At 37.3% G+C, this 14,348-nt stretch overlaps 1 protein-coding gene across 1 annotated transcript in view; it reads left to right on the top strand.

The window, feature by feature from the left end:
- PIGM (phosphatidylinositol glycan anchor biosynthesis class M) overlaps positions 1 to 14,348 on the top strand; it is a 29,537-nt gene that overhangs the window by 13,065 nt on the left and 2,124 nt on the right. Inside the window, exon 2 of the mRNA XM_014311053.2 lies at positions 14,098 to 14,162. Coding sequence (XP_014166528.1) covers positions 14,098 to 14,162 — 65 coding nt within the window. The remainder of the gene's footprint in view (positions 1 to 14,097; positions 14,163 to 14,348) is intronic.

Consider the following 14,348-nt stretch of genomic DNA (forward strand, 5'->3'; position numbering starts at 1 on the left):
GACTAGAAAGAATGGCTTGTAAAAGACCCAAAATACAGAAAAACCTGTGCAATTTCAAGCACAAGATGCATTATTTTGGAAGAAAAAAAATTGCATTTGCTTTCTATTTTGAGACATGTAGCATGTAAGGCAGGGACTTTCATACATTCTACAAATTATGCAGACCTGGATTTTCTGTAGGTTTTTAAAAAATACTGTTTCTACAGGAAAATAATACTAGCTTTTCAAAAATCAGTGTTCAATACAAACCCTATTGCAGGATTTGTGAGCACACTTTCAGTAAAAGAGGAGTGTTTAGGGAAAGAATGCTTGGTATTTGAATATAACAAATACCTTCATAATTTAATTTTGGATTAAGTAAGATTGAAAGGTAGATCCTGATGCTCTGACTAAATTCAAGTGCAGATAATTAGTCTACTTTGTGGGAGAAACTAGAAGGCTAAGGAATCAATTGTTTTCTGTTACTACTGAAAAATGATCAGTACTTGAACATCAATGGCAAGTGAAGGTGATTTTATACATACAGCTGCTTTTCAAGTTGTTTCAGCAACTTCAGGCAAAATTTCCTGAATGTGCTCAGGTTTATGGGTTCAAAACCCACAGGCAACACTCCATTCTCTATTTGCAGATGGATTATCTTTTATAAATAAAAATAAAATTAACATTTCAGATTTCCTTTTAAAAATACAGACATTGTTATTCTTGGAGAACTCAAACTTTAACCACATTTGTTACCTTCAACATTTGCATACTGTGAGACTCAAGTTAACAGCCCATCTCCTCCAAGATACTTCTCTTTCTTCTACTATTTCAATTACTGAAAATAACTCCAATTCTTTTCATAATTGCATCCTTTAAGACCTCAGTCCTATCACCAAGTCCTTGTCTTACTGGGCCACAGAACTGCATTTCTATGGGAAATGAAAGAGGTTACTCTCCGTTCACTTACTTTTGGGAAGTGTATCACAACAGTCTGCATCCATACGGCTAATCTGTACTCCCTCAAAACAAGGGGGGGGGCGGTTCTTCCTCATTGCAAATGGTTGCTAGTTCATGATATCCATCACAAGGTATTGTCAGGAAAAAAAAAAAAGCAATTGCCTCAGGTGAAAATCACACCAGGAAATTCACTGAATACACAGGGCAGCACTGAAACAAAATCTCTAGCCCTGCTAAATTTCCTAACAGAGACAGTCTTACAGCTGAAACTGATTATTTCTCCCTCACCCATCCATATTTTAATTAGTGCACAAGAAGAAATGCTATTACTTCATGTGGATTGTCAAACAATTGGCTGGTGGAGCGGTAAGCAAGGTCTTTTTAAAAAGACTGTGTTCTCAAATTTTTCTGAGAATGATATATTTGTGATGGTGCAGCGCAAAAGTAACAAGGTTTAAGATAACAGCTTCTTTATTCATCACAGTTACTGTGAGTATTATACTTAGAATTATTTTCAGACTATCACATTAAAGATGCACTAAAGATGTGTGACTCCTTCCCACTCCTTCAAAAAAAGATGGGAGGGGAGAGAGGGAGAAAAAAGCTGAACTAGAACAGTTTGTGAAAATGACAACACATCTAATACTGAAAAAAAATCATAAAGGTAAGAGCTACATCCTTAAAATAACATTTTCAGTTTAATACAGATACTCTTTCTCATTTCCAAATTTAAGCAGGTATCCCTCCTACCGATTTTGACAAGTGCTGTCATGTTGAGCTGTCATAGAGAGTCCTTGGCTCTCTAGAAATGCTCATGCTCAACATCTTCTAAAAATAGTTATTGGTTGTTCTTGCTGCAAGAATTATTTGGTTCAGACTATAATTTCTCCTTTCCATTAACCAAGGCTCAGTTCTGTTTTGGATAAATTTTGATGTGTGAGCAAAGCTCCTGACTTATACAGCATGATGTAATTGTGCTGACAAGATTCACTTGCCAAGCTAAAACACACAATGGTAAGGGAATGAATAAGCAAGCATACAAAAGGCTGGTCATATAATCAAGTCATCTATTAAAGCTGTCTAGCACTTCTCTTAAAAGCATTGAAATTGCTTAGAAATCTACCAAAAACTGCTGGGCTAAATTTATTCCCACAAAAGGTGTTGGTCCCAGCCTGAATTTTCCTGAAGACTTCAAGAAAATGGTGAAGGCTGCTGTGATTGGGCATTTCCTTGTCCTTGCTGTTTTGGACTGTTATCAGCCAAGCTGGAGGTTAGAGATCTTACATTGTCAACCACTACCCTTTAGGGAGAAGCAAGTTGTGTATTTCATGTGAAGGTTCCACCAGAAATGGAGAGGAATAGATTTGGATGAAGAGTAAAGAAGAATTTTCCTTCTGGAAAGGCCACCTCAAAAACTCAAGGAGAAAGCAACACTGGTTCTAACAAAAGGACATGAACTGAGAATACGAGGCAGTAGATACTGGAACAAGGAAAGAAGCTAGAAACGAGAGCTGGTGCGTAGGCAGAGACAGATTGTACAGGAATCTGAAGGAGGACAGATACTGCTTTACACTGCTGAGTAATCCTGGCCACAAAGGTACCTTTCTCAGCTGTACAATCAATTTGGGCATATGGACAAATTATGAAAAGTCAAAGAACAAGGAAGACTGAGGGGTGATTTTTATGTGCTTGGGCTTCCTGGGTTAAGAAGTCATTGACCTGTTGCAGACCCCCACCACTCTTCTAGGGTATTTTGGTGAAAGATAGTATCTCATATTTCCCAGCAAGCTCTCAGCTCCCAAGCTGAAGAGGACAGGAGGTGAAAAAAATGTAATCTAAGAAAATAAACAGAACCATTTATCTGAAGAAGAAATACTTTCTTCCTCAAAACACAAAGTCTAAATGCTGTCTTCCCTCTTTGAACAGGAATAGCTGCTTTATTATACAACACATATAACTGAAGCAAAAATTTAAGACTCACAAAAGTCTTAGAGCCACTAAAATGGACAATCAAATAGCATCAAATAGACATTACTGTGAACTAATAACAAATGATTTACTGGTTAGTGTTCCTTTTTATCTCCTCTGAATATATTTAGAACTGGCCACATGGGAAAAAAATTGATTGGAACTACGGGGGAAAAGTATGGGGTTTTATGTGTGGATTGGCAGTCTGAATTAGAATAGCATAAACTTTATTACTACACAAACCAACACTTTTTCCTCCTTAAGTACAACCTTTAAATGCAGGCTCTTCAGTCAGCAAAAATTTGAAACAGAATCTAATATTTTGTTAAAATCTATTTTCCCCCCTTTTAAACCTTCATTTTTCCTAATTATAAAGGAGTAAATTTAGCTTATTCCCTTATCTCATATTTTCCCACCTAATGTTTATGGAAAGAATATATGAAAGACACAAAGAAAGTCTTTTTCTTGTCTACTTTTCTCTGTAAATCATTTTGGTGGACTCACCTGCTCCAGCTCTCTGGAGGTATCGACTTCTTTCCATTAATCATAGTGGAAAGGTAGAGAGCTAGCATAGGCTAGACATTGAGCTTTCAGACTGCGAAGACGCTAATATAACCCTAGGTTACTTCCATTCAGTTCTATACTACATAAGAGTTTCTAACACCTTCCTAAAGCAAAAAACATACTGAAAGTCACTCAGTTCTTAAATCCTCCTGAGGTCAACTAGTACAATTCTGCACTTTTGGCTTGGATACCACTACAGACCATACACACACACAAAAACTTGAAATACTGCATTATCTCATTCAAAGAAAATAATAGGAGAATTACTGAGGTCAATTGTATTTTGTGATGATGAATCAAAGTCAGGGTTTAGTGTTTCTTCACTTATACATATTCAAACTTTTAAACATAGGTTGGAAGAACGAAGGCTTAAGTTTATATGGGAACAGACTTAAGTAGTTCATGAAATTCAATACTTCATAAAAATCTGTTACAAATTAATCTCTGAAAGGTAGTAAGTCAAGCCTGTAATGCCTTAGAATTAACCCTTCCATATTCCCTTTTCTATTGCTATTAATCTTTAATTTAGTACACCTCCAAAAAGATTCATCTAGACTCTGGGGGAACAGAAGCTGGAGACAGTCTTCAGTGAAATTCAAATCAAACTGACTGTCACATGGAATAGTTAATGCCAAGCCAAAGTCTTTAAATAGGAACTTGGGAAAAAAAAAAAAGACTTCTAAGTCTACTGGCTTTTTCATCTTCTCCCTAGTCATTTTCTTTGAAACAATTTAAACTAGCAACAGTCTGCCAAGTTTAATTTGATTACCTTCAATTTTATATGCCTATGCGTTTAAGAAAAAAAAAATTGAAAAAAATTAGTAATTCTTGTCATAATTTTTCATTGGATTGCCAGAGAATTACAGCAGAACATCACCACATACCCTGATATGTAATAAAAGCTAAATTATGATATACCTAAAGTAGATTAAAAAGAAAAAAAATCAATGCAATCAGAACTCATTGGGAAGATTGATAATCAAGAGCCTTGAACTGTTGCACATATGTTTCCTACATACTAATCTTTTTTTCTCCTTCCCCCATGTACAACAATATATTTACTTTTAGAAAACAAGGAACTCTTCAGAGCAGCATTATTGGCTGTACTTTCATCATACAATAGGAGCATGCTCCACTGTATAAGTAAATATTACCTCAAAGTAAATACCTCACACAAATGCACTGCGCACTTCTGCTTTATAATTTGTTCCAAGGCCCATCTGCTGCCACCTCTACAAGGATTATGCTGCAATCAAAGCCAGGAATCACTTGCCACCCCTAACCTGCCAGTAAACTTCTTCATATCCAAAAAATCCAAAGTGGACAAGAATGCTAGAGGGAGCAAATCTATTAATGAATATCTCATATTCGGCCTATTTTTTTCATTTCTTTATTTCAAGAAACCAAATATGGTTCTGTTTTGAACTTCTTATCCACTTCTCTCATCAGAATAGCGGTATCTATAGCAAGAACAGATATCCCAGGTCTACAAAAGGCAGGAAGGAACTGAACCTGTACCATTACAGTCAGACTGACCTTCAGTGTCTTTTCCAAACTAAATGATTCTGTGATTACACCATCCCTACCATGTCAACTATGAGTGTTCTAAGAACAGAAGAGTGCTGAAAGCACTCTAGATACCTGTTTACCCACTGGTTTCACAACTCCCAGACTGATGGCAGTATCTGAATATTCAAATATCTCCACAGAAGTCAAAGTTTTGGTGACAGGGTTTTGTTCAACCCACAGAAAACGTGGCAAAGATTACAACACAAGTAGATTTTTCCTGGTTTGAAAAATATCTATGAAAACTTGGTTTGTTTTCTCCCCTCTCCAAATAGAGGGGCAGAAAATTTCTTTTATTTTTAAAATAGATCTCTAAAACTGGAGAGTCATGGCAAGAGACCCTAAAGATGAACAAAATAAAATTGCCAATTACTCTGGTAATAAAAATGTTTTATACCATTTGTTTCATCAGTGTTCGTTTGTAAGTTGTTAGGGTTGGAGAAACAGCACAGAGAATGTGTTAATACTTGTCTAAAAATTAAAACAAACAACCTAGGTTAAATTATCTATTAGAAATTTCCCCACTTTATGTGAAAACTTTCTTAGTGTTCTTTTAAAATCCATTCAAACAAAAATGTGGGATGCCCCTACGGTCACACGAAAAGCCGCAACCATGACAAATCTGTGTGGTGCAAGGAAAAACAGACTCTAAGCCTAAGACTAAAAACATTTTAGTCTTAGGCTTAGAGATAAATTCCCATCATGAAATTTTTTAGTTTTTAAGAATTCTCCAAGGAATGAGATACATATGTCCATTTATTTCAAATGGAAAATATACACCAAGTTTTGCACTAGGACATCAAAGAATATGGGGAACTCAAATCTCAATATGGTATCTCTTTCTGCTTGAGATACTCTTACTTCATTGAAGTCTGAACTATGAAATTCAGAGGAAAGTCAAAACGGATGCTGAATAAATGAATCTTTCTGGTGTTGATGGCACTAAGGGAGGAGTGTAGCAGTATTCCCTTGGGCAAGACCTGCTCAATTTTTTCCTATGCAATTCTATAAATAGCCTGGCTCTCAGAAAGGAAAATTGTCTTTATACATCAACTCAATCAAAACAATACAGAACAAACAAAAAAAAATTACTTTTCTAGTCATTTTGTACAAAGAACTGTTCCATATTTTAAAAATTCAAATTATTTTAACAAGAATTAAAAGACAGAGCAGTCCTCCTGAAGAAGCCCACAGGTTCACTGATGCAGAAATTACATTTTTCAACTGTGTCTGGATTATCCTAGCTAAAAATTACTCCAGCGTGATTTTTACTGGGAGTAGAAAATGTATATTTTCATCTAATTTTCAGGAATAACACAGTTACCCCAGAAAGCACTTGAGTAGTAAGATTCATCGCAAGTAATTTATGCATTCTGTAGAAGCATGTCATATAGTTCAACATAATGTTGATTTTGCATTATTCTAGTCTTGGTTGTTCAAGGACCTCTGGCAATTTCTATCACCTTTAAATAGCATGACTTCTTGGTAAGCATCAAGTTCTGACTAATCTGTTCTTTTTACAGAAACAATTACTTTACAATTTGTACTAGTACACAGTAATCAAAATAAGGAAAAACTATGGTTACGATGCAATGAATTGCACTGGTATTCAACCCAACATACATCTTATCCAGGGGATACTTTCATACTGTATGTTTTGGCACAATCAACTCTTTGAAAAGTTCATCAAATAAATATGAGATACAACTGTCCTCTTTCTCTCAAAATGCACCCTTTCTTAATCTTCTACTATATACAAACAAAGTAGGATCTACTCTGACACAGGATAACCACTGGTTGAATCTCTACTTAAATATATGCAAAATTTATGTGAGCAGACTCAAATTCTGGCAACAACCTGTCAAACTCAGCAATGTGGCAGTCAACAAGGACAAATATTGAAATTCAACAGTAACCAGAATGAAGAAAGACAAGCAATACTGAAACAAGTGACATGTCTGTTGCCAGTTGCACTGCAGACACAGAACACTATGTATGAATTGTCCCAAGTCTGCAAATATGGCTTGCCTGAGTCCTCTTCCTTGGGTTTTCCCTCCTAGAATAGGAGTTCTGCCATTGAAACCACGAGTGCTCACACCAATGGAGTCTGACTCCAACTTCTGATCCAGGTGCAGCAGACCTGCAGAGCACAAAGGGCCAGACAGCATTCCTGAGTCTGTGTGTGAAGCAGAGCATCTCCAACACACCAACTGGGGGAAAAACTGACAAACAGATTGATGGCACAGCTGTCACTTTGAATCAGCAGAGAATGAATAAGCTCTGGAGTCTGAGTTAAGAGACAGACATACATAAGCTTAGGGGACAGTATCCTTTGATACTGAAAGAAGAAGGGACAGAACTGTGACTGCCAAAGATAGCACCAAAGACAGGATGGACTTTGCTACCAGGTAATTATACTCTGTAGAAGCACCAGCACCTGAGATCATTAACACAGCAAGAGGCAGAGCTCAGACAGACAGTGCATAAGCAACTGATCTGGCCAAGTAACTGCCAGAGATTGAATGAAGAGCAGTTAAATATTTAGGAGATAAAAAACCCCTAGGTACTGGGAAGAAAAAAGGTGAATTTCCACCTAGCTAGTGAAGGATACATCCTGTACAGCTGAGTCTCTAAGACATCTTTCTTTAGCTTATCATTCTTAGGTGCACATTCTTATGTGCATTCTTATGTACATTATCATTCTGTAGTGCAAACTACAATGGCATCTTAACCACTATGCAGAATACAACAGGATACTGCAAAAGAAATAATAAGGTAGAATTATTACTCAGGGACACTTTTCAAGATGATATTTCTGATAAGCTGTCAAAAAAAGAAAGGCAATGGCATTAAAAACACATATCCCCATAAATGCATTTAAAAGGTTTTAGAAAAACTGAGGATTCTTTCCCAAAAAATATTAAGAAGACCATGCCATCCTCTAGAAAATAGTGAAGGGGAAAAGTTTAATAATAGTAAGAGTTCAAAAGATATTTAAACAGTTATTTAACCAGTTGTAAATAATTCATGAGAGAAGACAGGGAAGTCCTTTATTGTTTGAGCTGAAAAGCACTAAAGCCAGCTAAAAGAATGTTTCCTTCCCTTTCCAGAGAGAGTATTTGAAGCTTAATGTAACAGAGAAGAACTGGGTTTTTCAAAACTTTTGGAAGATGCAGAAACCCAGATAATATTCATTCTCATTTTTCCATACACACTGTATACCTGCTAGCAGTATCAACCATTACTCAGAGCAATCTTGTGAGAAAAGCTAACATGATTTTTTGTTTTGGTTGTTGTTTTTCTTTGGGTTTTTGGTTTTTTTTTAAATTCAGATATCTATTTAGGTACATAGATCTTAAACACACTTGGAAGCAAAAGGCAAAATCAGCTTTGGGTAGACCAGAAGACTACTCATGTCTCTACAGACCAGAGCTCCACAACAGCTGTTCCTCTCTCGTACAGGATGTTCCTTCATTCCACCCAAGGGAGACAGTGTAAGTGGGGTTTTCCTCCTTCTAGGCATCCCCAATCAAGAACAGGACACTAAACAACTGCAAGCTATTCCCTCTTCTCTTCCACCATTCCCACAGGAGGAGTCCCAGGGTGTCTATACACACACACACACACACACACACACACACACTGTAGCTCCTCAAAAACAGCATCTCTGGAGTCCTTCCATCACAGTCAGCCCTAGCAGCTGAGCTCTGCCTTTTGTAACAGCTGCTTCTAAACTGCTGCACAGCCACTGCTGGAAAAACAGTTAGGCTGAACCATATTATCAAGAAGTAAAAGAAATAATAATCCAAAAGGCATCTACTTTTATTTATTGTCCAATACACCGCTTGCAGGTCTGAATCTCTCACAGCACACTGCTTCAGTCTTCTGTGTGAACAGCTAAGGCACTCTGTCAGCACAAATAAAGCAGGTGGTAGGACAACAATCCCTTGCCCAAGCATTTGAGATTTCCCCTATGAAAGTGAAAATCATCCAATGGGAAGTATGTGCTCCCACTGATCCCCACACCACTTTCAACTATACCTCTATCCAAATATCTTTCCTTTCTTTTCATTGTGACTGGATCAAAATGCCATCAAAAAGTGAGAAAGTTAAGAGACCTCTTCTTTATGATTTTCAGTGTTTGCACCTGGTATTCCAAGTACATGCAACACTGTCATCAAGATTACAGTCAGAAGAAACAGTAAGATGTTTATTGTGAGAAGGAAAGGCATTGCTTCATAAGCCATTTTTTGGTCATGAAGTATAAAGACATTAAGATATTAACTTCTCTGATCAACTGATCAGGTTTGACCATGAAGTCAAAAACAGGAAACTGCATCACTGATTTTATTGCATAAATTTATAAACCTTTTAGTGCTATATAAAATAAAATAACTGCTCCATTTGCATTAAAAACTTGTACTTATACTTGTATCTGTTGTAAAAAAAGTACCTTGGAAATCCATTTGATGCACAAAAGCATAAGAAACAGAGGTGATGAGAATAGTACCTAGTGTTCCTATCAACCAACTCTGCAGGATTAAGTTTGAGACTTTATCTGTAATTACAGTTACTTGTTCTTATCAGTGAGTAAATGCAAACACAACACAGCCTGAGAACAGCAAAGTTATGTTTCAAGTTTTGTCTCTTTTCCCCTTCCAAAGAATTAGAAAAAATTTAAGCAGCTATAAACCAAAAGTGCATAAAATGTCTCCCTAACACATTCAAAAGCTGGCAAGAAGTGATGCTTAACACAATTAGATTTACCCTTTCACAGGTGCTTTCTGGAGGTGTCACTGGAGGTGTCATTCTGCACAATGGTCAGAACCCAGCAGTCAAGTGATAGGAACCCTCAGTCTCCTAAATTCATAATTTGTCATTTAGCTCCAGTTTCTCTTTTACCTGGGTTCATAAATTCTCTCTCTGCATTATTTTATTAGCAGAAGTGAATAGAAAAATCATTTAAAAGTAAAGGAAATTCAGCACAATCCTCAGGTGTATGCTCCCACTTCTGGAGTCCTAATCCAATGGGCTGCCTGCACCAATAGCTAAAGCCATAGAAGCAGTGCACAAAGGGGGAAAGTGCTTTGTTTTGGCATTGCAAGTCAGGCAGTAAGGGCCAGGCACTGTCCATCCTAGATGCAGGCAACTCCTGTTTACCATATCACACCTCAGATTCTCCACGGCCTTAAAGCAAAACAGGCCATATTTCTGCAATTGCCCCCTAGGCCAGCATCATACTTCTGTGGACCTTATTCTTGCCACCACATGTGCTTTCTCAGATATAATATTTTCTTTTCTTTCTAATGGTAAATTTAAAAGGTTGCCCTACAGACTAATTTTTATCCAGTACTTATTTTGCCTGAAGGGCTGGAATTGTACCTAACACACTGACATAAAATCAGCATAACCACTGCAAGCAGAACTCTGCCAACACCACTTGAAAACATACTGTGCAAAATCACAATGTGGTGAAAAAAAAAGAATTCCTTTACAACTCCAATCACATTCTCCAAATAGCCACATTTATAGCACAACGTGTGAATAAGGGTATAGATTTACCAGGCAGTTTTAAGAAAACACATTAACAGAAAAAGCTTAAAGAAGAGTGGTAGTTTTTTATATATAATGGTGATTTTCTTCTGTGAAGAGTTCTATTGTGTTTTTCAGATAATTTTTGCAAACCCTTCTGTATTACTCATTACCGTATTAAAGCAGAAATGAACACTTCCTTACATAATCTTAATTATATTTCTCTTTTGCTAATAATATCGAAAAATCAACACACTACAAATATTTGAAAGGCATCAATCCTATTTGCAAAGCCAATTAATTTTATCAAGCTTGAAAAATCTGAGAAAAGTGTTAGTCACTTTTTCTACAGAATTTCATGTGCTGCAAGAAACAGATTGTACTTATCATATTATCAAAAACTTACTGTCAGTTTACAAATATATTAGGCAGGAGTACTTCTCATGCAAGGAAACATTCTGAGTTCAAAACCCAAGAGAGTTAAAAGGGAACTCTAATACATTACAGCACAGCAGTCTCCCCTTTCAGAAGTCTGAAGACCGAATACCAGCTATTGCCCAGTATCTTCTTTGCTTCCTTAAATACTCAACTTTCCTACCATCTTTTATACATATAGACTTGTGTTACTGCATACATACAGTATGACAACTTACAGAAAAACATACAACACTTATGATCAAATTTTATCTCATAACAACAAAGTCTAAAAGTATAGCTAGCCATTAACAACTAGATTTTGACAGGAGACTTGCAGGAGAAATGTCTCACCCTGAGATCTCTGTAGAATGATGTAAAATACAGCACATGGAAGCATCCTCCAAATGCTTTCCTCCTAAAAAGCCTTTTACTGCTCTTTCTTCCATAATTTTTCAGATATTCCAGCTTGTCCAGCCCCCTAGGCCACCTGGATCTTAAGTAAGGTTCTCACCACCACAACTCAGCATTTGTTCTTCTTTTCCTTGCACTGCTACCAGTTACAACATCTCCCTTATATTACTTCAACAGAATCATCATCTAATTGTCAACCTTCTCTAGCCTCTTTATTCTCCTCAAAGTTCTCAGATTTAATCTGTTAGTCCCTCCAATATTTAGCCCTACTGTACGCATCAGAACTAGGTTTCAGCCATATGTTCATCTTTGTTGACGGCAGTAGCCTCAGCTTAACCTTTCTCAAAACATAACTTTCCACCTTAGTGTGGAGAGTGAACCCCTGAAAAGCAAGAACCTGCCCAAATCTGTGGATTGCCCCTGGCTGAGCAGGAACCAGCACAGCACTGTCTCCTTCAGCTGCCACCCTCCAGTTGTACCTTGGTTTTTAGATGGTTAAAACTTCCACTAGGCTTTAGAATGCTTGGCACAACCAGTGCCAAGTTCATTGCCCTTTTAATGCTACCACTGCCATGTAAATCTTAAGTAGTGGCAGCTCCTAGGAGATAGTTTACGGAATATACGTCCTGATGCTGCTCAAGCAGTCTCTATTACAGAAGGTGAAGCGAGAAGTTAATATTTGAGTTCAGATTTATAATCCCCTATGACAAGTAGGCAACAGAAGCACATTTGGAAGTGACCTCATTTTGTAAGATGGTCCATCTTTGACAGCACGTAAACAAAATGCCTGGCAGGTAGTGAAATAAAACCTTTATGCCCATGTGAATATACGTTTATATATGTATTCCTATTTATGTTATGGCGACTCCACACTTTTCTTCATGCTGTTTGTACCTTCGTGTGCACTGAAATCAATCAGCCTCTGTCCCAGTAGTTCTATTAGCTTTTATCTCCCAGCATTTTCTAAAAGGGGCTTACGGTGACTGATATAAATAAAAGCAGCTTTTTACAGGAACAACAGATTTATAACTCTAATAAGACTGCCCTCCTTCCTGCATTAAAGTCTACAGTACATGACAAATCAGTTTAAGCAAGCTGGTATCAAATCTGAAGCCAAATGCACTTTTGAGCCAAATCTTAATTCTCTGTAGAGCTTCAAGCATATTTTGAAGATGTTAAATTATTGATAAGGAAAATCAATTTTTTTTCCAGTTCAGGCAATGTCATACAGTCACAGCATATGCAGTAGCTAAGGCAGATTTTGTTTTATTTACATCATGACCCTTGAGAATTAAATTACTTACTTTGTTCTTCTTTAGAATCCTGATAAACAGTGACTACCAACAGCTTAACAACTTCTGTTAATGTCAGATAAAAGATTTGTCTGAAAACAGACTGTCAGAATCAGAGAAGAAAACCGTGAGACACCAGCATACTCCTACGTTTATTAATTAAACTCATATTATCCCACCAATATCATTAAATCTGGACACTTAAGCAAATAAACCGCAATGTGTACTGATCTGACCATGAACAGCTTCCTCCAAGGGTCTGAAATAATAAAATATGTTCCATTCATGAAGGCATCAGAACAGCAAGCAATCCTGGGAGAATGTTGGCAGATAGCAAGAGTTCTTTGCAAACTTTTCCAAACCCAAAAATTAGTAGTATCTATATATATCTACTTCCAAGTTGTTTCAGTCCCAGTGATTTTATTCAGTATCAATCTCCTAGCTTTTCCAGATAAAAGCTTGGGCACAACAATGGATATGGTGATGGAAGCATTTTTAAAAGTACCCCAACCATTATAATACAAGACACATAAAAGAGGAAAAAATTAAAATGTTACCAATCTTTCCTGTTCTAAAGTAGAACCGCAATAGTGAATAAGCAATTATTTACCAAGTATTAACAACCACCTTCATTCCCTTTCCCAAAAACACCCTAACAATCAGTTTTAGGACTTCATGACATCATATGGCAAGTTAATGGAGAATTCCCTTGAGATTTCCTATTGAAGATGTCCAATTTACTAAAGAATATGCAAGTATCTGACAGAGAAAAAACTGACTCTCCAGGTTAGTTCCTATGCTTCTTCCATCGGATATTTCAGACTATATCCCATTGTACTGTTATACACAGAAGAACAGCCTTAACAGATAAAAATTAGTAACTATGTGCACACAAACAAAAATATCTTTTGTCCCCTGAATATCCTACCAGTTAGGCCACCCTCCAAAATGCCTCTGCCAAATGCAAAAGATCTGTTCCTGGTTCTTTGATGGGTGTCCCCAGAACTGAGAAAAAGCAGATTATTTTCTGTAAGTGATGCGAGCCATCAATGCTACAGCTCCCAAAATATTGCCAAATGAAACCACTCAGCAAAAAGAGTGAGGTTGCAATTAACTACTAAACAAGCAAATTCATATTTTTGATTAATAAAGCATCTCTAATAAAATCCCTTCTAAGTTCTAATATGAAACCCACAATAGCAATAAGTAATAAATGCCTGTTTTTCAATCAGCCCCAATTCAAATGTGAGATGGCAAATATCCAGACAGGAAAACTATCTGAAAAACATACATAATAGGCCCTTAAAATAGAGCGGAATTAATTCCTTTGTTGTAAGTGACTCTCTCTAAGCTCCGATTTTCACGACACTGTTTCTGATCTAATTAAACGAGAAATCTGCTGCGGCAGGAAGCTCACCTAAGCGCTCCGGAGAGCGCTCATACGTCTAGGCAAAACACAACCACTTGCAGAAGGTAAATAACAGATGTTGTTTTTCCCTCTTACTTAACTACTACTGCATCTGCCGCCTCTCTACCCGTGGAGCCCGACAGCTCCCGGCAGGGTGAGGGGGCCATGGGCAGCGGCGGTGCCGGGAGCAGCGTGGGTGGCGATGCCCCGCAGCTCTCCCCGGACCCCGGTGCCGATGTCCTGCCAGGCTC

The sequence above is a fragment of the Geospiza fortis genome, unplaced genomic scaffold (genome assembly GCF_000277835.1).
Source record: "Geospiza fortis unplaced genomic scaffold, GeoFor_1.0 scaffold884, whole genome shotgun sequence".
Classification (NCBI taxonomy): domain Eukaryota; kingdom Metazoa; phylum Chordata; class Aves; order Passeriformes; family Thraupidae; genus Geospiza; species Geospiza fortis.